Below are 24,683 nucleotides of genomic sequence, written 5' to 3' on the forward strand. Positions count from 1 at the left end.
ATTTATGTATTCATAAAGTATTTTAACTTTAAATGGGTTTTTATCAAATTTGTTTCCACTATGAAGTACCTATTGCATATATTTTTAAATTAACCTCATTTAGATTAACATTAAGCATGTTTGATATTCTTTTCTTTTAAACATTTGCTGTGAGTAATCAGAAATTCAAATAAGCATTTTTTTAAGGGGAGTATGAGAATTTTTAATGTAACCCATTTAATAGTAATGTTAAGTAGCAGTTAAACCCTAGACAGATGAGTTATTTTTAAAAGTTTAAAAGATTTTTTATATGCTTGTTTTCCTCGCAGAGCGGTTTTCGTATGGATTAATGATCTTGCATTGTAATATCTTTAATTGGACAAGTGCTAATCAGCAAGTGCTGAGCCTGATTTTCGAAGTACTAATATGACCCCAAATCAATGGCCACATGACCTTTTTACAAGTAGTGCCCACCCCCTTTCGAGGATCAATTCCAACATTTTCCATTCTTCGTACTCATGGTACAGACCAAGCTTCATAAATGTCAGAATCATCTGTAGTGTCTACTGAAGAGATAATAGTTTCAAATGTGGATGTCCATATCTTACTCTTAATTGGAGAGAGAACACTTGCATGGAGTGGGGTAAGGACCATGAGGAGGTAGACAATGTTGTTTTGACTTAATACATCTATGCGTGTATATATACACAGACCCACATAAATACACACACACAATATATCAACACAAAATGTTGTGGAGTCCATAGCCATAGGTACAAACAAGTCTTATGCAGAGGTAATACATATTCACTGGCAATGCATTTTCATATAAAATCCTGAAAAATAGAAGGGTTAAATACAAAGTGGAAGAGACAACAATGCAGCTCATTTATTGCAGATTTCAGGAGCCATATTCCCCGGGTGGACCCATCTTTTGTACTTGCGTGCGTGCTCTCTTAAACTCTTTGAATCATTGTTCCAGACGGTACTAATTTACAGTGTTCATGACACAGCCGCCATATATTTGTTGCCAGAGCTGTGCTCCATATTTACCCAAATGGAATTTGATTGCTGTGTATTGTTCCTCACGCGTTGCCTCAATTTTACTCCTAGGAAAACTACAAGCTAGCTCATGGGAAAGAGTGTTGTTGTCAAACAACACTCTTTCCCAAAAAAATGATGATTTGGCCCAAATGTAATGTAGCATTCTGGAGCAAATTTATAACTTGCAAAGATGTTTATTCAATGTGATATTCTTAAAGTAAGTCAGTCTCGGTGTTGGTCAGTTCTCACATAACAAAGCAAATGAAGTTCTTTAAAAATCTAATCCCAATGGAGAAAATTAAAACGTAGACACTTAAAAAGTGGAACTATTTGGTGACATTTTTCATTCTTTTAGCCAGTGGGTAAGGATCTCACTCTTAAAGAATTTTGAATATTTAGGTGCATTCTGCGAATGTTTAGGTCATTTCCATGGATTGATATAAGATGATATTCTGCCTATGATGAAAATTCTTATGTAATCTGTGAGTGACTTTTACCCCCATTCTCATTTATTTTTACAGGCATCTTCTATCTTGCATTCTGCCATTACAGCCCAAAGAGGTTCATCACCTACCATTACAAGCCTTTTGAATTCATCACCTGGTAAGAATTTAATATTTTAAACAGATTTTGATACAATGATTACTAAAATGCAATAATGATGAAGAATACTTCTATGCTCTATATTTATACAGCTCTAGATGAATATCTTTTACTGCAGCATTGAGCTGTAATGACATTGTTTGTGTAGTTACATGAGTTTTCATGAGCTAAGCCAAGAGTAAGCCTTGTTCGGTTGTCAGAAAGATGCTGCTGGCGGAATCCAGTGGTCGTTCCCGAATTGCATGGTTCATTATTGTGAGATTCTACTTTGGACAGTGCATTTGATATCTTGGTACCTTAGGTATTACTACCTATTAGTTGCTTAGTTACTCAAATCATTGTCTATTGCATCATTGTCATCGCAAATAAAATCAACTGGAGTGACTTCATCACAGTCAACGTAAAATCCTGCATTCCTAAAGCAGTTTGTAGATTCTTTAACTTGCCAACAACCCTCCATGATGCATAGTGTCAAGTATGCAGTATATTCAATTTTATGTCTTTACGAGGTCTATTCAAAAGGTTCCCAATTTTTTAAATAGCATGCCTCCGGTTAGTTGTATTTCATTCTGCTTGTAGGCGTAGTGTCCACGGAAACTTCTCAAACAGCCATCTTAACCGATTTGTTGACATCTTTTTTAATAATTAAGGCTGTTTATGTGAAGGGGTGTTCCTGGAGTGCGGTGAAAAATGGAACCCGTAGAAGTGAGCTCTTTGAAGGAGCAGTTATTCGGTAAAATACAGTGTGAAACTCTGAAAATCCTTTGTGAAAACGTTGATTACCAAGGATTGTGGTGAGGATGCTATGAAACATGCCACGTGTTATGAGATGTTTCCCAGTTTCAAAAAAGCTCTTGTTTAAGGTATTATTAGAGCTCAAAAAGGTAGGCAACCAGTGAAATATCATCGTCGACTGATGACCCCCCCACATGGAGAAAGTGAACGATCTCATTCGTGCAAATCGACTTTTGCCTGTCAGGGAATTTGCAGAGGAGTGTGGCATCTCAATTGGTTCATGCTGAATGTGCTGAAAAATTGAGGATGTATGGACTGCCAAATTGGTGCCTTGCCTGATGACAGGTGACCTGAAACAAGTCTGTCAGGAACTCTTTGATCGAGCTGAAGAGGATGAAACCTTCTTGTCCAGGATCACAAAAGACAATGAATCATGGGTTTATGGATATGACATCGACACAAAAGGGGCAATCGTCCCAATGGATTAGTGAAATATTCCTTAGCCCAAAAATGCTAGAAAAGTTCACTCAAAAATCTAGGTGATGTTGACTATTTTTTTTTAATGTAAAGGAGGTAACGCATCATGAATACCTGCCTTAGGGCCAGATAGTGAACATGGAGAACTACCTTTGGGTCATGAAATACCTTAGAGAGACCAACAGGGCAAAGTGGCCCAAACTTTGGAAGAGGGGTAAGTGGTTTTTTCTCCAAGACACCGTGCTGGCTCATTCATCTCTCAGAACTCATGAGTGTTATCCAAAAACAAAACCACTGTGCTACCCCACTCACCCTCACCACCAGACCTGGCCCCATGTGACTGCTCCCTATTCCCAAACTGAGAAGGCGGTTCAAAGGAAAAAGATTTGCCACCATTCCAGATATAGATAACAATTTAATGGAGGAGCTTTTCAGCATTTCAAAAGAAGCGTTTCCGTACAGTTTCAAAAAGTGGAAGCACTGTTTGGAGAAGTGTATACAGTGAGGATGAGACTGCTTTGCAGGGGATTCTGCAGGGAAGTAAGAATGCAATATCTATGTTAATTGTTAGAGATAAGTCGGATGAGATAATAGTGGAAACAGGAAATATCCCAGAGAGATGAAAGGAATATATAGAAGAACTGTATGGTAAAGAACTTAGGCCAACAAGGTTAGACAGAAAGAGAACATGACTTGGAGGAAGATAGCTTAGGTCCAGGCATACTCGATGATGAAATAATGAGAAAAGGCATTAACGGAGATGAAATCAAATAAGGTGGTGAGGGTATGCAACATTCCTGTGAAACTCATAAAAGGTTTAGGAAATTTTGGGAGGAAGAGACTGAATGGGCTAATTTGTAGCATCTGTAAGGAAGGAATTTGGCTGGAAGACTTTGTGAGACGAGTGTTAGTTCCTATTCCGAAAAAGGTAAGGGCTACATCATTTGAGGACTACAGAACAATAAGTTTGATTTCCCATGCAGCTAAAGTTGTTCTCGGGATCATCAACAAAAGGATAGAGAGTGGGGCATATGATTACTTAGGGGATGATCAGTTTGGGTTGAGGAAGGGAAGAGACACACGCAATGCCATTGCAGTAATGAGATCACTGATGGAAAGGAATATTGGATGCAAGCAGGAAGTGTTTGCCTGTTTCGTGCATTTCCAAAAGGCATTTGACCGAGTGGAATTGGAAAAACTAATGAGTATATTGCAGAAATTAGGAATAGATTGAATGGACAGGAGGCTAATCCGGAACCTGTACATGTCTCAGACTGCTCAGGTGCTATAAGGGAGCGAAGAGTTCAGATGGGCATTGTTAGGAAGAGATGATGGCAGGGTTGCCCATTATCAACAGTGCTGTTTAACGTATATGTAGAAGAAATGATTAAAGAGGCATGGGAAGAACTGGAGTTAGGAATGTAAGTCGCCGGAGAATCTGTAAAATCAGTTAGACTTCTGATGACCAAGCTTTAGTTTGTCAGTCAGTCAAGGGGTTGCAAGTATTGCTGAGTGAATTGGAAATTCAGTGCGAAAGATATGGGATGAGAATTAATAAGAATAAAACAAAGGTTGCTTTTTTCCAAAAAGAGGAAGGCTAAGTTAAATGTTAAAATACTAGGGCAAAAACTGTAGCAGGTGGAACAGTTTACATATCTCTGAATTGTTTTGGACCAAAAAGTAATTGGGACATAAGGAGAATAATTGTGTCAGGCAAAGAAGCTTTCACAAGGTTTAGGGAAGAGGCTTGTTAAAACTGAAATGACGTGTAGTCATGTACGGCGTGGAAACATGATCATTTAAGTAGGATGATAGGCATAGGTTACAGGCTTTTGACATTTGGGTGTGGAGAAGGATGGAGAAGGTGAAGTGAACAAAAAGGAAAACAAATGAGGAGGTGCTGAGTATGGAGGGAGAGGACACAATAAAAATAGATGCAAAGCATATTGATCAGCAGTCGGATGTTGAAGACTGATAGAGGGAGAATGTTGGGCAAGAGAGGAAGCAGGGGCAGGAGTAGGATTGGGATGTTGTTGGGGATGAAGGGTTTTGTCGAGAGCACATTAGATCCTTGTAAGAGGTTAATATCTTTTAAACAAATCCTTTAAGGCGCAGGCCTTCACATAAGGAGTTATAAATATCTGCTTAATGCGATTTTGTTTGAGTATGAGATATATCATGTGAGTTTTATAATAATAATAAATACATTTATTTGTCCAGAGATTTGTTGCATATTCATGCATACACAAATATAGGACACGTCAGATATAGATATACTACCTTGATCAAAAAGTTCCCGGAATAACCACCGTGTGGCACTCCCATCGTTCCGATTTGAGTTCTGTTTTTTTTTGTTAAATTGGTACATCTGTTGTTGATATTCCCTTTAAATCTTAGTGTCATAACTTGACATTTGCAAAAGTTACGTAGCCAAGAGTACATCTATCTCTGTGTGTGTTGGCGATTTTTTACAATTTCAGAAAAGGATTTAAATTTGCAACAACGAACTTGTATTAAATTTTGCGTAAAAAACAGATTTAGTGGCGCACGGACGTTGGAAATGTTGGAAAAGTGTTTCGGCAACGATTCTCTAAAAAAAAACGGTCGTTTACCAGTGGCACGAGCGGTTCAGAAGTGGTCGTGAGTCAATCGAAGATGATGAACGCAGTGGCAGACCATCGACATCGAAAGTCGGTGAAAAAATTGATAAAGTAAAAGAAATGTTGGTCAATAACCGCAAATTAACCATCAGAGAAATAGCGGAGGACTTGAACATTGCCTATGGATCCGCCCAAGACATTGTGGTTAATGATTTGGGTTTCCGTCGTGTAGCAGCAAAGTTGGTGCCAAAAGACCTCAATTTCATGCAAAAAAGAGACCGTGTTGACGTCGCAAAAGACATGATTTGCGAGGCTGAATCCGATCCCACATTCATCAAAAGGATCATTACTGGAGACGAGACGTGGGTTTATGAGTACGACACGCAATCCAGACATCAGGCAAGTGAATGGCGTTCACCAAATGAGCCGAGACCAAAAAACCACGTCGTTTTCAGTCAAAAAAGAAGGCAATGCTGACGGTTTTCATGGATTACAACGGTGTAGTGCATCATGAATTTTTGCCAGAAGGCCAGACAGTAAACAAAGAGTATTATTTGGGCGTTATGAGACGTTTGCGTGAAGCAATTCGCCGAAAGAGACCAGAAATGTGGGCAGAAAACTCGTGGATTTTGCACCATGATAACACACTGTCGCACAGTGCTATCATTATTCGTAATTTTTTGACGAAAAATGCAACAAATACCATCCAACAGCCACCGAATTCACCTGATTTGGCTCCCTGTGACTTCTTTCTGTTCAATCGAGTTAAAAAACCATTACGGGGAACGCGTTTTAGCAGCCTAGAGGAAGTAATGGAAAAATCGCAGGAAGCACTGATGGACATACCGAAAACCGAATATAAAAAATGTTTCGAGGATTGGATCAAGCGCTGGCATAAGTGTGTTGCAGTCGATGGGGATTACTTTGAAGGGGACAATATAGATTTAGATGAATAAACTTGTATTTTTAATTTTCTGAATAAATTCCGGGAAATTTTTGATCAAGGTAGTATATGCATAGGAATTGATTTGGAGTGATCACCCAACAGTGCTTTCTTTCTTCTTGATGTGTCAGAAATTGTAATTAAAGATTGGGATAATCAATGGGGCGATCCTTAAAAAAGATAATTACTAGGTTTTGGTGGCAGAGTATGTATTGCCCCCAACAGAAGAGGAAAATGGGGGGGTGACTGACCTTCAAAACAATGTGTGCTCAATCTTCATAATTAACTTGGATGGGATATTAGGAAATAAAGGAGACTTTGCACCAATTCGTCTGGCTTTTTTTTTGTTATCTGGGGAATACTTGATCCAATCCGCATTCACTCTTCATACCTGACTGAAGGGCTGATGGTCCTCAGATCACATGGCACCGAGCAGGAGTGAAAGGTGTCTGGGAGAGATTGGGAGGGGAGTAGAGAGAAAAAGGAGTAGACAAAGGTAGAAAAAGAAGTACTGCAAAGTAACATTCTGCAAACATTTTGTATGTGAAATATCAAATATGGAAACATTGGAAACCATTGAAATGAAATTTATCTAATGCTTCAGTTGGGTTTTTGGTTCCCTTTATTTTTGGAAAGTAATTTCTCTCTAAATAACTCATTCCAATCCTTTCACGAAAGAATCGCATGGATAGAAACTGCGTATGATGTATAACCTACTTTATTTTTTAGGCCAGAATGTATCCATTTTCAATCAATCAATATAACATTCACAAATATGAAAATCATCTTTCATTTGTGAAATTATTATTAATATTCAACTGACAGAGTTAAAAGAAAAATATAATGGAGGTTTTTGTTTTAGTCAAATTTTTAGAAATTTAGCATTGTTAAAAAAATTACGCAAAACACTTTTTGAATTATCTTGAATTCTACTCTTTTATAAGATTTTATAGAAGTCACACCTGTTGCAATGGTCATTTTTATGAACTGCGTCCATTGATATTATAGCAGCTCTAGTAACTTAGACTTAATTACCAATGATGAGAACCCTTTGTTTATGTTATTGTAGAGCCCTCCTAAAAATTTTTAACTCCTGACATTTGTAATATTTAGGTTTTTGAATCCTTACTAATTCTGTGCAATACATTTCTGCTGATTTTTTATGAGGCATTTTGATTTTTCCTTTAGTCTTGCATCTGATTCCCCACTCTTATGTTTTGTCTTTGTTTTTTGAATCTGGTTTTTAGGTCACAGTAGGTAAACACCAATTTGCATAGAACTATGATATGTTTTATGGAAATATATTGATTGAATCTAAATAGGAATAGCATGAGCTAACCAAAAGAAATTATTAAAGAGGATGCCAAATAGGGATTCACATTTTTTTTGTGGCAACTTATTGAGTACGAGGGTCATCCGGAAAGTAGTACCCGTTCGTGCCGCATGAAGTGCTGACGACGCAAGTAGCCGCTGGACGAGGTCAGATAGCTTCAGTGGCTTGTCTGCCTTCTCTGAGCCAAGTTGCGTGACGCTAGCATTGCCTGTGTTGTTTCTGTGATTGTTTACAATGTTTAAAAAAATTGAGAACGCCGCCAGTTGTGAAGTGAGGGCAGTGATTAAATTCCTCAATGCAAGAAACGTTCGCCCATGCGATATTCATCGCCAATTAAAGGAGGTGTATGGAGACAATGTAATGGACGAGTCGTCTGTTCGGCGGTGGTGTCGCAACTTCAACATGGGGAGGGGGAACACACACGACGATGAGCGTTCGGGGAGACCGTCTGTCATTACAGACCAACTGGTGAGCTCAGTTGACGAATTCGTGAGGAACGATCGGCGCGTCACAATTGATGACATCTGTGAGCATTTTCCCAATGTTTCTCGAACAATTGTTCATGAAATTGTTAAACACCATCTGCATTATGCAAAAATTTGTGCAAGATGGGTCCCTCGCATATCTCAATGAGCTGGCGGCGAAGGACTATGCAGCAGGAATACAGAAACTTGTCACACGTTATGACAAATGCCTTAATTTGCTTGGAGATTATGTTGAGAAGTAGTTTAAAGTATCCTCTTTCAAATAAAATTTTTTATGTTTGTTAATATTTACTTTTGTGTCTTTATTTCACGAACGGGTACTACTTTCCGGATGACCCTCGTATATTTATCAAGGATACAACATTAATAATATTACATTACCGGGATAATTTTTTAAATCAATAGCTCTGAAATAGAATCAGGAGTTCTGAAAATTAGATTACGAAGAGGAATGTTTATAATGGAGAAGCACACCTGCTAATTTTACTGAAAGCAGTAAAAAGTGAACAGGTAGAATAAAGTGGAGTTCTAAAAAATTGGAAGGATAGAATGTATAGACCCAAGTACAGTTATTTATGCATTTTCGTTCAAGGTGTACCGTTCACAGGTGCTGTTACGCCAACTGTTTCTGCTGGAATCAAGAGTTTGGTTACATCTGCCATTAGCAATACTGGCTCAGATGATCAGTCAGAGAAGGCACAACAGTCTTCATCAACAACTCCGTCTCCATCTGCAGGTTATTGCTTTTTGAATTATTCACTGATAACATTCATAGTCATCTCTTATTAGATGATCTTAATATGGTATTGTGTCTCTTATGAGCTAATGTCTAATAATTGAATGCGGGAGTTTGGGTATAAATAATTAAGTAATATGTGATATTGGAGCCATAATTTAGTAAAATGTTAGTTTTATAGAAATTCTGTCAATATGCAATTAATTTAGTCATTGTAGAGCTTTTATTATTCATATAACAGCCCTCACTAATAATTTATGTGAATTCATTTATCTAATTTCCCAAAAGCATTCTTTTTCACTTTTATTTTGCTTGATCTCAATGTTTCATTAAAATATTGGGATTGATTTTTTATCCACTTCCTGCTCTTCAGTTGACTGGCGACTTATCTTGCTTATGTATTTTTGTTGTCAATGTAATATTCTATAGAATAGGAATTCCTCTAAACTGGATGAAGTCCTATATTCATAATCGCCCTCAGAAAGTAGTGTTGTCAGTTTGATGGGTCAAAATATTCATCTGAAGCATACCAAGTCAACAAAGGTGTTCCACAAGGCTCAACCCTTAGGCCACTATTCTTTCTGATATACATCAATGACCTACCTAACTGCTTACGAAATAATGATGGAATAATACCAGTGTTGTATGCTGATGACACTAATGTAATAATATCAACACAAACATATCCCAGGCTTGTGGAAAAATCTAAGTCTGTCACACTTGCAATAAACAAGTGGTGTACAGACAACCTTCAAGACTTAACTGTAAATAAAAGTAAAATAGGAGACTTTACACGAAATAAGAACATGTCAGATGATCTGCTGGTAAAAATCAATGGCCAATCAATTGAGCATGTGACAGAATACAAATTTCTAGGTATTTCTCTATGTGCAAATATTTCTTGGGATACTCATGCAAAAGCCCTTCAACACAGCTCAGTTCAACTTGCTACTTATTAAGACACCTGTATGAAACTACAAGTAAAATTGTACTGCTCAATTTATGCTATGGGGAAATTTATTCAGATATAACCTACAGTATACTATTATGGGGATTGGCTGCTATTTCTCAAACCATCTTTAAAATGCAAAAGAAAGCTATTAGAATCATCACCAGGAAACCTCACAATGCTCCATCAAGGCCTATTTTCCGTGAATTAAATTTGCTACCACTCCCGTGCATCTACATTATGTTTTTAATTCTATGTATAAAAAATGACATTGGCAACTATTCTCTTAACTCTGCCTATCATCATCATAACACCAGAGAAAGGAATGACATCCATTATGGGAATATAAGAACTAAAGCATTGAAATTAGGACCCAATGAAATGGGTATCAGATTATATAACAAACTACCCAAAAGTATCAAGGATACCAAGGGAACTGCTGCATTCAGGCATGAATTAAAAAGATATCTACAGCGTAATATGTTCTACTCGGTCGACGAATATCTCAACAATATTCCCGACCGGTAAGTTCATACTTTTAGTTTCCAGCAATGGTCATGGTCTGATTCATGTTAATGATCAATGATTTTTCTGAATTTGATATTGCATGTGCATGTTACAGCCAATATTCATGGGTTTGTACCAAACATTTATGTAACTATGAGCATCATTTCTTTTTTGTATCTTAACTGAGCCTGTGTCTTTGCTCCTTTTTGACCTGCCTTATATCATGTACATACCACACCCACCTGGTATTTTTGTATTGTGATCTCTGGGCAAATAAACAGTTATAATAATAATAATTAATTTTGAATTGCTTTCTCCAGTGCTTACCTCTCCATATATGTTATAATCAATAATAACTTGTAATTCTATTGATTGAATTCTAAAATCCATTGCAAATACCCTCTTTGGCCTATCACATATTCCATTTCCTGATTCAAATAGTAATAAACCACTTTATGTTGCCTGCTGAGCTTTTTATCTGAATATACAAGAGTGCATTTTTTGGTAATTCATCAAGGATTGATTCTCAGTAAATCTGAGCACCACGGATTATTGTGAGCAATTAGCGGCCATTAAGTTAATATGCTATATGTTAAAAAATGATAGATAAATGCCCAATATTTTTTTCACTCCTGTATAAAATTTTGTATTCTCACTTTTAACTCTTGAAATAAAAATATGAACAGTTTCATGCACTTTGGACCATCATCTATGCTTCAAATTTTGGCTCTTTTGACTATTGATTTCACGGCATTATTTCATTGCATCATTTAAATAGCTTGTATGATAGGTATTCCATGTTTGTGAATTGAGGAATTATGTTACAGTCACATTGTGGGTCGCAGTAGTCGAAGGGCAGAGCGTTGGACTACTGACTGGAGGACCTGGGTTTGATTCCCAAATAAGCCTCCCTCGGTACCCTCAGCTCCACCCAAGCCGTGCGATTTTTTGGATACCAGATCTTCCTGCGAAACCATAACCGGTATAGGAACTGGTGGTGGCCCCCCTTATCACCCTGATGTGTGAATTTCACACGCCATATAGGCCATATGACCGTGACTTACCATGGCCTTCGGGTTGATTACAGTTCCAAAATATCATTTGGAGATGACAGTTCTTTCCTCAAATTACTTTTGCTACGTGTTCACTGCCAGTTCCATTCACATTGGCTTATGATATTTTCACAGGTATTTTGTGCCAGCAGTTTTATTTGGCATTGTTCTAAATGTTTTGCATTGTCTCATGTTGCCTCAGGTGCTCCAACTCTTTCCATGCTACTAGAGCTCCCTCCAAGCCAGCCCGGCAAGCCTCTTCCTGAAATTCCAAGTATCCCTCCAAAACTGCCGTCCACTCCAGCACATGAGGGCAGTCCAGTCACCCCGGCGCCATCCCCTCCGCCCTCTCCGCAACCAGCTCAAGGCCCCGAGTCAAGTCAGCCAGCATCGCCAAAGATGGAGGAGGGGCAGGCGGAGGAGGAGGAGAGTCCAGAGGAAGTGTCGAAGGCACCCGAAAAAGAGTCAGAAGTGCGTGAGGAAGAAGTGGAAACCAGTGAAGAAGTGAGAAATGGCAAGGAGGCAGCTGAGGGAGAAGGCAAGTGGCCAAGCTCTTTCACTCGTTCTCTATTCAAGAGGTGTTGCCTTTGGTGACGGAGGGATTCATTTTATGACTGACCTGATAAGTTACATGGAGGAGTATATTCTACTGTTTCAGGCTTCACTTCGTGGAAGTATTTCATATCCATATTAAAAAATATTCATATCCATATTGTAAAAGTTCCAAGTCCTTTTAATATGGATACATGGAGGCAGTATATTTGGCAAATTCAACACCAACAAATGCAGCATCTACCACTTCTAGCAGACTCTTACCAATAACAATTCAAAACAAATTTCATTAAGGAAATTGACAATGACTGTTCCCTATCCTTTTGAGATATTCTGGTCACTGTCTAGTCTTTAAAATTTGACTGTTTGAAAAATAGAATGAGCCAGCAATTTCATAAGGGCTGACACTCTGCTAATAACAACAAAAAAGGGCAAATTCCTTGTCTAATTAACAAACTGATTACCACACTTCTTGGCAGGCAATGTTAATCGCCACGAATGTAAAGAATTTTGTCTTTAATTGATGGCGTTATTATTGCTATCAATTTCAACAAAATCTCTCGACTTGTGGAAAGTAGCAGCTGCAGCACTGCCGCAAGAAAGTCAATACTATTAAGCACAGAAGTACATATATGTGGGGAGCCTTGGAAAACCCTTAGTGTACATTTATTAAAAGCATTGCGGACAAGTTACCTTAGGATAATTCTTATCCTCTTGCACCTGTAGCACATACATACATTATTGTTGAGTGCTTGCTGTAATACAAAATAGTTTCTATAAAGTGGCAAATACATGAGGAAGAATCAAATAACTTTGAGTTTCAACAAAATATCAGTGGGTAAGCACAAAGGTATTTCAGTTTTCTTTGCGCATTAGGGTGGAATCCCACTAAGTAATCAGCCTTAACTAAATCTCAAACAATGTGGTAAAGCTTAAAAAATGACTTTTACACACTTTAATAAAGGATTACACGTTTGTTATTCTTGCTTCAATACTCATTTTATTTGAGAGAGAATCAAGGGCCATCAAACTGCTCAGCAGTGACTCCGATATTGGTGGGGGCTAAGTGGAGGTGAATGCACCCTTCCATGAAATGAAATGCAAACAATGATTGCAAACACACTGCCCTCTGTATTTGTCCTTGAAAAAGAAAGCACTTTCGCTAGTAGAGAGCATAACAATGGATACCTCTCCCTGGATATTGTTAAGATGTCATCCATGATAACACTTTTCCAGCATGAATTAAATATCAAGTAAATACAAATGTTATGCTTTGGGAATTTTAATTGATATTAAGTTCAAGAAATGGAATTGAAGTGCAATCTTTAGTGATGAAGAAATTTTGAAAAGACTTGGTGCATATAGTATGGTGAATATTTAAACTTCTATGATGACATTCTATCTATGTATATAGCTATTGACTTGCGCAATTGTAAACAAATGTGGTTAGCCCATAAAATAAGGAACACAGTGTATTCATCCCCTGGATTTGATTGAGGTACAACAATTTGCAATGCTCGAGCATCATCATCAGGTACAAATTATTTCACGAGTAGGAGTACGAATAGATACCCTTCTTGGTGGGAGGATGGGAGTGTTGGAGGTCATGGTGGAATAGGACGGAGGGGAGGAGAGGTTTGCACATGAAAAACAATGAGTGAAGGCACCCAGTGGACAGATAGTTATGTTTTTCCGTTAAGGAAAGGGAGGCTGGTAGGATTGGGGAGAGTTATTCAAGCAACATTTAATTTGCCAAATGACCCATTTCACAATGTTTTCGTATCTCCAACTCCTTCCACTTGTCCATCCTCCCTCCTTTGTCCATCTGGTGCAGCTACTCGGGGTTGAAATCGCCGTCTCTGGTGATTTCATTCCTGCAGATGTTTGTGCGGAGTTATGCTTCGCAAAACTTCTCCCCTGGTGCTCCCCTTGACTTCTTAATGATCTGCCCATTAGACGAATGAATAGCAAACTGCATTCCTACCCATAAATGCCAATATTAACTTTTTTTGGGTTGTATTTATGAAAGATTTGAAGTTGCTCTTCTTTTAGAACACTGTACCCTGAATTGATCCTTGATGGCAAGATGTTGGCTATCTTATGCAATATATTTCCATAATATGGGAGTCTACCTTAGTAGTAGTCTTTTTCTTCCATTCTAACTGATTGTTAAAAGAAGATTATTTGTTCTAAAAGAACGTTTTTTGTATGATTTAAAAAAAATCTTTGTATCCATTTTTCACTGCAATCTCTTTTATCGTTTTTAGCTCTTGGTTGAAATTATTTTTTGATTGAGGAGTGTCAAGCAGTGTATTTAACAAGAAATGAAAAGGGGATAACTTTTGGGATATGTGTTGGTGGGAGTTAGAGAGGATGATGGTATGGTCCATGGCGGGACTTTTTCCAAATATTATGGAGCCATAGCCATAATTTTTGCCCATTTTGACACTGGCATATCCAGAAAATTAAGTTTCCCTTTACTTACCTTCTCACGTGTGAAATTGATTTCATTGCATTGGGAATTTAGTGTTCATCAAATATTTTAATTGCCTTTTTGTGCCTTTCCATAATGCAAAGATCTTGTCTACATAATGAAACCAACAGTGAATATTATTTGTAAAAACTGAGTCACTGTTGGATCTTTTTTCTTCTAAATTATGCATGAATAGGTCAGCAAGGAGTGGTGATAAGGGAGACCCCATTGCTAAGCCTTCCTTTTGTCAGTAGTATTCATTGTTGATTTGGAAATATTTTTATTCTACACACCCCTCTCAGAGGTGGTTTAAATTCACTGAGAAAAGGTGGTTCAGCTCCCGCACTTCTGAGAGCCACTTCCGCTGCTTCCAAAACTGTAACACTTTTGAAGAGGTTTTTAATTTCAAATGGCACTAGGGTGTGTTTGCAGGGTGGAGAAGCTCTCTTGGGGAGCTGAGGACTGAAATCATGTGAATGTTTCACTCCTAACTTTTGTTTGAAATTGGTGCACTTCCTGAAAAGGGAGGCCAAAAAATCTGGGTGCTGTGAAGTTCATCAAAGTCGCTTGGCATGCTGCTTCACTCTGTTTGAGGATATTGGGGATCGTTTTTAAAACTATGCAACTGTTGAGCACATTTGGGAGTTTCACAATTTTTTCACTTTTGATGAAGTCATAACATTTATTAATATAGTCATTCTTGTCCATCGATACCACTTTGCTGCCTGTGTCTACTGTTTCAATGACTAGGTTTTTCAATTGTTTCTGGCTCATTTCAATAATTTCATTGACTAGGTTTTTATCTCTTAAAAAATCTTTAACTGAGTTAATCGTTGTTAGCTCTGGACTAAAGATCTTACTTTTTGGAAATTCATATTGAACAATAAACTCAACTTCTCAGCTATGATCGTCTTCTATACGAATGTCACTTTTCCCTATTGCAACTTCATATTCCACGTCTAAATTTTCCAAATCCTTAGTCCCAATTAAGATATTCAGGACTCCATTGAACTAGACATCAACTGAAAGAATTAATTGAATATGGTTTTAAATATTTCCAAACCACATTCCATTCTCATGCTCTATTCAGTCCAATGCCCTTGCCTTGTTTATTAATGCCTTTGCCTTTACAATACCTCAAAATATATTTCAGTAAGCTGTTTGACATGGAATAATTCTGTAATGTAAAGTTTTTTTAAAGTCATAAACGTATTTATATTAAGAATCTTACCCTATGTGTCTGTCAATTAGAGTGCAAAGCTGGAAAACCTGAGGCAGATACATCACCCATTTCAGAAGCAGAGGTTAAGATATCATCAGTTGTTGAGGATTCCAAAGATTTTCCCCCTGCTGACTTGGAGAGCCAACCCAATGTACCATGTAAGGAACAAGAACCGGCATCTGAAACTGATGCTCCTAAAATGACTGAAGAATCAATACCAGATGTTGGAAGGACAACCCAAGGTTTGTGATTGCCTCTGCCAATTCTATAATCTTTTGTGTTCGGTAGATCTTGTATGATATGATATGCTAAAATGAAATTTTTCAATCCAAAACGTTAGAACCATGTCCGACTGCTAATTATTTACTGCATAGCATCCGTAGTTCAAGGTTGCCTAGCTTCATTAAATTCGGGGCGGATAGTCAGAATATGGTCTGTGAAGTGGTAAATGCCATTGGGAATGAATCTTGTTCATCTCAGCTGTGAGACCAGTTATTATTTGGCGTACCAAGTGATGAGGAATGTTGCTCCGGTAGCATCTAATTGGATTACAAACTCTTGGGAGAAAAATTACGAGAAAGATAGTATTTCATGTACGGAAAACAAGAAAATTTAAGACTAGGAATCCATGCTTTTTGAATTTTTGCATTTAAAAAATGAAGGAATTTGAAAGCATATTCACAGAGATGAGATTGTGCATTTAATAGTCATACATAAACTTGTACCCATGTACAATTTTTAGTTTGTATATTTCTTACCACACACACTATTGCAGCATGCAATGTGTATCGCTGCTAGAGTATGTTGAAGTGGCAAGCACAGTATCAGTGCAGTGCAGTTCATGATTATTGCCAGGGGCACATTTTTGTGTAACAAATTAATAATGTAGGTACTCTAAAGGTTAAGTAAAATATGACATTCGTTTGGAATTAAACCTACACAAGGACTTACTATTATTCCTCACTTGATGCCATCCAACGACCCTGTCCTACTCCTGCCCCTGCTTCTTCTCTTGCCCAATATTTTCCCTCCATCACAGTCTTGAACATCCGTCTGCTGATCAATATGCTTTGCATCCATTTTCATTGTCTCCTTGTAATTTCTCCGAGCCATCCTCTCTCCTCCCCCTCCACATCCTCTTCCGTCCCCTTCACCTTCTCCATCCTTCTCCACTCCCACATTTTAAAGCCTCAAAACTAGGCCTATGATCCTGCTTCAATGACCATATTTCCACGCCCTATATAACCATGCTTCATATCACTGCTTTGAAGGGTCTTTCCCTAATGTCCTTACCCGATGTCCCTAACATTAATTCTCTCCTCCTTGTGAATGCTTCTTTGACTAAGACGATTCGTCTCCCTATGCCCTTACTACTTGGACCATTTTGGTCCAAAACACTTCTGAGAAATGTAAACTGTCCTACCTGCTCTAGTTTTTGCCCTCCTATTTAAATTAGCCTTAGCCTTTAAATTAAACTTAGCCTCTCTCTTTCGGGGAAATCACGACGTCTTTCTTTTATTTACATTTATTCTCATCCCATAGCTATCACTCTGAATTTCCAATTCACTCGGCAATGCTTGCAACCAGTTGGCTGACTGACTAACTAAAGCTTGAGCATCAACTTGTATGTATTGAAAGAAAGCATAAGGGAGGAAAATTTCTGTGTTTAGGCCAAGTATAATGCTCTCATTTTAGAAATTAAGGCCTTGTTTGAGATTCTTTCTTAAATTAAAGGTATAAGTTTAGTTATATTTGAATACGATGCAAATGCAGTAATGATTGTTTCTATATTTAATTATGCATAATATGTTATCTGATAGCATTTTTTTTTTCAAGTAGTTTTCTTTTAGAATTTTTACAAAAATAATTGAGTTGCATTGGATTTTTTCAACTGAGGATATATCAGGTTCAATTTTACATTCATGTTTTGAATGTAACTATTCGGTTCCATGTTTGTTTTTTCTCTGAAAAATTGACTCATTAAAATATGATCCCTGATATCTTAATTTTTTTATATTTTCAGCTGTGGAAATCGAATTGATCCCTAATGTTGCAGGTGACTTAAGCTCTCAGACTGAACTTCTTCAACCCAGTAGCCCTAATGCAGTGGAAGGTATGTCTATGAAAATGGCCTTGATTTGATTTACTCCTTAGAAAAATAAATTCCGAGTACTTCATGTTACTTGTAATCCCGAATAATAGCAGCGCCAGTGCTTCAATCCAAAGATTGGCTGACTGCAGCCATCCCATCCCTACTATTTGATGTTAATTTTCATTTGTCATGGTGTTCTTTTAAAAAAGTGCATATTTGGCTTAATCGTTCTTTCATTTGCAATTTTAGTACTCCTCTGAAGTTGCTTGGCAATGTAATCAAGTTATAAATATAATATTTCTTAGGAGGCAAACTTTTGACACTTTGATTTTTTAAAATTTTAATCTCTTTTTAGGAACTACTGAGTTGAATACTGAAGCAGCAGTGGATGTTATTAAAGAAGAAATGGCTGTGGTTTCGTCTCAACCAGATGTAGAGGCAAGTCATTCTTTCTCATAGCATTCTTAGGGGTTATCATATTTTTCTGGAGGAGATATGTGTAATTAATGTCAATTCTTTGCTTTGATCATAGGTGGAGGGCCCTGAGTTAAATGAAAAAATGGCATCAAAGGAACTTGCTGAGGAAACTGTATCATCAACAGCTGATAAACCGATACCCGATCAGGAAGAAACTCTTGAAACTCCGGAAAAGAAAACGGATATCAAGAAGGAAGATGAGGCACCAGAGAGAGAAACTCTGAATGAGAGGGAAATACCAAGTATCCTCGAGACAGAAAAGAAAGTTAGTGATAAAGAAAAGGCACCATCACCAACATCCCAAGATGCTAAGATAGCTGAGGAACCATCCTTTCCTGAAATTTCTCATGGCAGTCTTAAGAGGGAGGAAAGCAGTGCAGATGCAGTGAGTGAGAAAGATAACGTGGAAGGTAGAAGCCTCCTCGAGGAGAGTATCCATTCAGCACCAGAAACACCCAATACAGACCTGCAAGTGAAGAGGAAAGTGGGCTATAGGAGTCGAAAGGGAAAAGGCCGTGCGCTCACGCTGGTAAGATGAGCCTGCATCCAATTCCACCCCACAATGATCCCTCCCTGAGGGTGTGAGAATAACATTTCTTTCTTTACATTTCAGCACCGCTACCGCCAGGAAAAATTGGCAAGGGAAAGATCTGAGAAGAATAAGGAAGCCTTGCTGGCATCAGAATGTGATGCAGAGAGCAGTACCAGGGAGTCTTTGCCTGTGGTGACTGGCGCAGCCAAAGGAAATGATGTTGGAGGAGAGAAGGTGGAATCAAAGAAGGTGGCCAAGGCATCTGAAGAAGATGAAGAAAGCAACCCAAAGAGTGAATGGAATGACAGCACAGCTGAAGATGTCCCCGGAGATGAAAAGAAGGAGAGTATCACTAGTCACAAGAAGGGCAGGCCAAAGAAGTTGGAGGAAGTTGTCAATATGGAGAGTGAACCAAGTCCGTCTAGTATGCAGAATGTCAAGAACACTGCAGTGGAGGATGTAAGTTCAAAAGTGGTTGATCCTGTTGAAGAGGACATGGAGAATGAAGTAACGGAGACCGCATGCACGGAAAAGGAGGCTGGTGACCAAAGCGCAAAGGGTAAAGCAGATAGGTCAAAGGAAGATGATAAGCCACTGGTCAGTGTCGAAGCGGAAACTAAACCGATGGAGAAAAAGAAGAGGGATGAGTCGGTACATGTGGAGTCCTCTGAGCCCAAGAAGGTGGCAGCGGAGAGAAAATCGGAGGACTTGAGGACTCCTGAAAAGAAGAGTGATGTAAAGGTGAAGCAAGGACCTGTGGACAGAAAGGTGGAGGAAAGAAAGAAGCCAAAGGAGGCCAAAGTGGAGAAGAAGGAGAGGAAAGGAGGGGAGGATAGGAGGGTTGCAGAAGAAGTGGTGAGCAAAGAGGGAGGGAGTAGGGCAGGCAAGGAGGAGGAGCGGAGGAGCATGGGGAAGGAGAGGAGGGTGGAGGGCAAGGAGCGACGGGGTGTGGCCGAGAAGAGGGTCGAGGCGGGAGAGAGGAAGGTGTCGAGGGATAGGAGACTGGAGGGGGAAGAGGAGGTGGGTGAAAGGGCAAGTAAGGACGAGAAGGAGCCAAGGAGAGGGGATGGGGAGAAGAAGATATGGAGAGAGAGAAAGTCTGAGGAAAGGAAAGTTTTTGCTGAGAAGAAAGAGGAAGCAAGGAAAGGGAAGGCAGTTGAAGAGAAGAAAACTGAAGATTTGGATCAGAGTAAGTATCTCAGGAAGGAGTCCGTGACACCCACAAAGAAAAGCACTCCAGCCAGCACTCCAGAGAAATCCAGGACGCCTTCGAAGTCAGTGCTCATCACTGCGGGAGTGGAAAAACTGAAGAGGAGAGTGGAAGCAGTCGAGGAAGATGATTCCAGTCTGGATGACTCACTCCAGCCTCCTGAGACCAAGATGGCCAAACTCTCAGAGGAGCCGGTGGTTGGAGATATAGGGGATAATGAGAGTGAGAGGAGGCTGGGAGAGGAGGAGGCATCCGTGAGACGCAAGGTGGACCGGAGGAAAGGTGCGCTGAACAAGCGTGTCGACCCAGATGAAGCCATAATCCGTTCCAGTCTGGCTCAGCTTGAGGAGAAGTCCAATGATGGAGAGACCACTCCTAAGTACGGCCAAGGGAGGCGGAAAGCAGGTGGGAGCATCTCGTTCAGCTCCGCTCCAGCGACCCCAATGGACCAAATTCCTCACAGTCCAGCATCTTCTGGATCTATAAGGTGAGCCATTCATTTTATCCCCTTGAACTTTGCTGTTGGGACAATTTTCTTGTTACGACTATAAAATTTCAAAAATAATCCTTACTGTAATCCTTCACTTCCATGTTTATATTACATATTTCAATTATTGTTTTAGTTACTATATTATTAAGGAGGATTAAAAGACCTTTCCTAAGGTTTGAATTCCTATTTCTCCCCATCTATTGTCTTCTTCAATGGCATTTCAGTGAAGAAGAACGGGATTACCGTGCCTGGAAGAAAGCAATCCTGTTGGTGTGGAGCAGGCTGGCAACGCACAAATTCGCATCAATCTTTTTACGGCCAATTACAAATGACCAAGCTCCTGGATATCACAATGTCGTGTATAGGCAAGTGGTTACTACATTTTCATTCATGATGGAGGGAAGAAATCTAATCATCGTTACCATTTTATGAGTGCCATAATATGTATCTATAACGTTTGTAGAGGCATCTCCTGGTAAAATATTTAAACATTTTTTATATTAATTGAAAATTGCATTAATAATGGCCAGCAATAAAGTTTGATAGTGGTTTGGTAGGGATAAGAGGGAAAGCCATATCAGTTGTCAGAATAGAAAATATTGGGGCATAATCAACTTTGTATCATTCATAATGGAATGTATGTACATCAAATGCAAATATTTAGTATACACTGATATATTGAATGATAAATGACATGATAAAATGTGACATAACTGATTGAATTTCTCAGTCATTTCATCCTGACAGTGCATTCCAGAAATATGCCACAAACATGAACTATGACTATATGAGCCAAAATGTATACCAAACCTGCAAATCAATTACCCCCACCAGAATTCCCCCGAAAATCAAGTGGGATTACTTTTAATAGAGTAGGCCAGCATCCAGCTATGTAGGTTTTCCTTCTGCGCGATCTAACTTAATTGTTGGTTGAAAGTTGCGAGGTGAAAATATAGTCCTATTTTCAGCTAAGACCCTTCCCGTCCAAACTCTTTGAATGGTTTTCTCCAAACTTTGAGAATAGTGCTCATATCTGCTACCCTTTTTATAGAGGATCATATGGAAGGTCACAAATTTTGGCATGATTTCATGTATTGCATATGAATTGGATTAGATGAAGGTCTCTCCTCTCTGATGCAATTATGTCCCCAGGCAAATATGATGGAAAAATCGACCAAGGTTTCTGGTGGGATTTATTTTGGCTTTTGGAGTTGCTCCTGAACTTGAATCACATGCAAGTTACTCTGTGCCCTATGCTAGCCCACCACTATGATTGCTTGTTCACCATTGCTTTGCATGTTCTTTCATAGGTACTTTCTTGGAATGTTTGGAAAATCTTCTTTTATGTAATAATAATCTTGAAATGTAAAATGGAACCTTAAATTCACATGCTCTGAATTTAAAAATGTTCTATGGTTCTCATTAATTTCCACTTAAATCACTGTATAAAATAGATCATTATCATGTCTTTATGGTATATCTTCCATGTTATTGGTTGTAACGTTTTTGATTTAGTATTTGTTCAAATACACTGGTTATTAAGGTGCATTTTATGCAATGTTTACAAATGACCAAGACATAGGGCATTAAAATCCTCCCAAAAATAGTATTCCCATTGGTAAAAATTAGAGGTCCTTTTTAACAGAGACGTGTGTATATTCGTTTGAAATATGTAATCTGTTATTTTTATTTTTTGGTGGTTTCTCCAAAATTGATTTAAATTCCATGTCAGCTCTTGATGGATTGGTGTTTCACATTGTTTTAACCTTATATACTTTTTTTATTCATTTAAAAATCTGGAAAATAGATGCTAAATCCTGTAAAAGTTTGAAATTCACTGAGAACTGGATGTGAATGTCAGGGTTCAGTGGGACTTGCCAAGAGGAATACGTGCGTTCATCTGATTGTATGTATGCACATGAGGTTTAGTAATAGGTGTTGGCAGTAAAATAAGTATTCAGGGACATTTATCAAATCTGTTCTGATGCCGAGACTTGAGAGACAAAAGCTAGTCTTAAGTTACTAACCAAAATGACTTAGGTTTTTAAAACATAAAGCTATGTTTTTAAAAAGAGATAGATTTTAAAAACATAAACCTTGGTTAACTCAGTCCTGATGATAAACCTTCATCTTTATAACCTGATCAAAGTCGTAAAGAATCATGTCCTTTCTAAAAATATTTTATCCTAAGTTAATAATATTCTTTATTTATGTTTATTGTCCCAGTTTGCTGAGTACATAAGTTCAAGTTTTTATTATTTTATCATAATTCATGGTGTATTCATTTTATTAAAACTGGCAAAATGAGTTTTTAAAACCTGAAGCATCCCACAGGTCAGTTTAAACCTCGATTTTACTTATCTGTTCAGCTTTACCAAAAAATATGAATTGAGGTTTCAAGGTACTTCTTATAAGGAAAATAAGTGATTCTAAATTACCGTATTTTCCCATCGATAACACACATCTAATGTATAGCGCACACCCAGAACTAGGTTAGTTCTCATAAATTTGTATAGATACTGCCCGCCCAGAGCTTCATAGTTATCTTGAACGTGTATAGATGCTGCACTCTGTTTATGTATATATATATGTGCGCAAATATTATATATGTGTATATTTATTGAAAATGATATATATTGTGTGTAGAAATACGTCTATATCCATGCACTAATAGATGGTAACAGCCAATGACTACATGGAATCATAATTGCCTGTGGCTATACATACCATAAGTATACAGAAGATGAGATCCAGGTGATTGAAATTAATACCAAACAACAGAAGGATGAGAAAATAAACAATATTTACGAGCCAATACAATATGCTGCCTTATTGCTTTTTTGCTCTGATTCGTAAGTCGAAACGAGACATAGGTTTGTGTGCCCTTTTATTTGCTATGTAAATTAACTTTCAGCATAAAATCAAATATAAAAAAATAAGAGAATGAATGAAATAGAACCTTCTTCTTATGTTTGCTTTACTTCGCTAGTATAGCTGGTATTATGGAAATTTGACTGGGTGTCAAGAGGGACTTGGGTAAAAAATGGTTTTGAAAAATCTTTAGGCAATATTTCAACACCAGTGCAAGAAGACGAGGAAGAGTTAACTTCGGAGAGTTACTCTGTTATGTGCGTGATGAGATAATAAATGCACTGATAATAAATCTGGAATAGCACTGAAGTCATGGTCAGTTCATGTAGTGTAGTGGCCATATTACTTTTGTCTTTTATTTTGAGGCTGATCTCCAAATGTCTTTTTTTATGTTGAGAGAGCACAAAAAACTCTGACTTTACCTTGGTGTATGGGAGACTGAGAGAAAATTTAACGACAAATAGCTTCTAATGCAAAATTTAGTAGGAGTACAGGCATTGGGGCAAAAATGTTTTTTTTTAATGCATTGAGAGTTGAATATATTGACTGTGCCATGAGGCTCTTGAATTACGCTTAAGAGCATGCACACAATGTTCATGGCTGCAACTCAGTCGAGTAAAGAGTGCGTATTTTCTATTGCGTACGTACACATTCATATGAGGAAAACAGAAAGCAGCGTGGCAGCCAGCAGCTGAACAACAGTCCAACAACACTGAATCCTTGTTTTTCTGCCTACTCCAGCAGCAGGGTACATGTTGATTTTAACTCTCAATTTATGCATTTGTAAGTGCACACTTAGTCATTGTAAATACATTAGTACCGTGAGTTGTGCAACAACTAAGTTTTTCCAAATCATCTAACGAGACTATTAATCTGTAAGAAACTGCTGTATGCATATTGCTTTTTGGCAGAGGCTCCTATTTGCCTGAAATGGGGCATTCTTTTCTCTTGATTAACCGATGAGCACAGTAGAGATTTCATTTAATTCAGTCAAGCTTGCCTGAGCCCTGGAGAGACAATGAACCAGTCACAATCAAAATATTATTGTCGTAGAATATTGCAAATTGTGATTTGGTTAAAATGCATCTTCAGCTATTTTTCTTGATATTTAATTAATGATAAATATTATATGTTTGCAGGTGGTAGTCGTAGTATTTTTTGAAGAATGATGTGGCTAAGAATATGAGTTTTATTCTCAATTGATTTGGACAATATCTTTCATTTTCCAATTATTGGCAATTAAATTTAATTATAGTAAATGTTACGTTGTAACTCATCACCAAGAAAGATTATATGAAAAGAAAATTCCAGTTAAGGCTTT

The 24,683-nt window shown here is 38.1% G+C and overlaps 1 protein-coding gene across 1 annotated transcript in view; it reads left to right on the forward strand.

Annotated features, from left to right (window-relative positions):
- LOC139691407 (bromodomain-containing protein 8-like) overlaps nucleotides 1–24,683 on the forward strand; it is a 101,878-nt gene that overhangs the window by 28,706 nt on the left and 48,489 nt on the right. The window contains exons 8-16 of the mRNA XM_071589206.1: nucleotides 1,545–1,626; nucleotides 8,792–8,935; nucleotides 11,646–11,981; nucleotides 15,720–15,932; nucleotides 17,714–17,803; nucleotides 18,138–18,220; nucleotides 18,315–18,788; nucleotides 18,873–20,488; nucleotides 20,716–20,856. Of these exons, the coding sequence (XP_071445307.1) occupies nucleotides 1,545–1,626; nucleotides 8,792–8,935; nucleotides 11,646–11,981; nucleotides 15,720–15,932; nucleotides 17,714–17,803; nucleotides 18,138–18,220; nucleotides 18,315–18,788; nucleotides 18,873–20,488; nucleotides 20,716–20,856 (3,179 nt within the window). The remainder of the gene's footprint in view (nucleotides 1–1,544; nucleotides 1,627–8,791; nucleotides 8,936–11,645; nucleotides 11,982–15,719; nucleotides 15,933–17,713; nucleotides 17,804–18,137; nucleotides 18,221–18,314; nucleotides 18,789–18,872; nucleotides 20,489–20,715; nucleotides 20,857–24,683) is intronic.

This window comes from Hetaerina americana, unplaced genomic scaffold (assembly GCF_022747635.1).
Source record: "Hetaerina americana unplaced genomic scaffold, ioHetAmer1.1.p SCAF_34, whole genome shotgun sequence".
Lineage (NCBI taxonomy): Eukaryota > Metazoa > Arthropoda > Insecta > Odonata > Calopterygidae > Hetaerina > Hetaerina americana.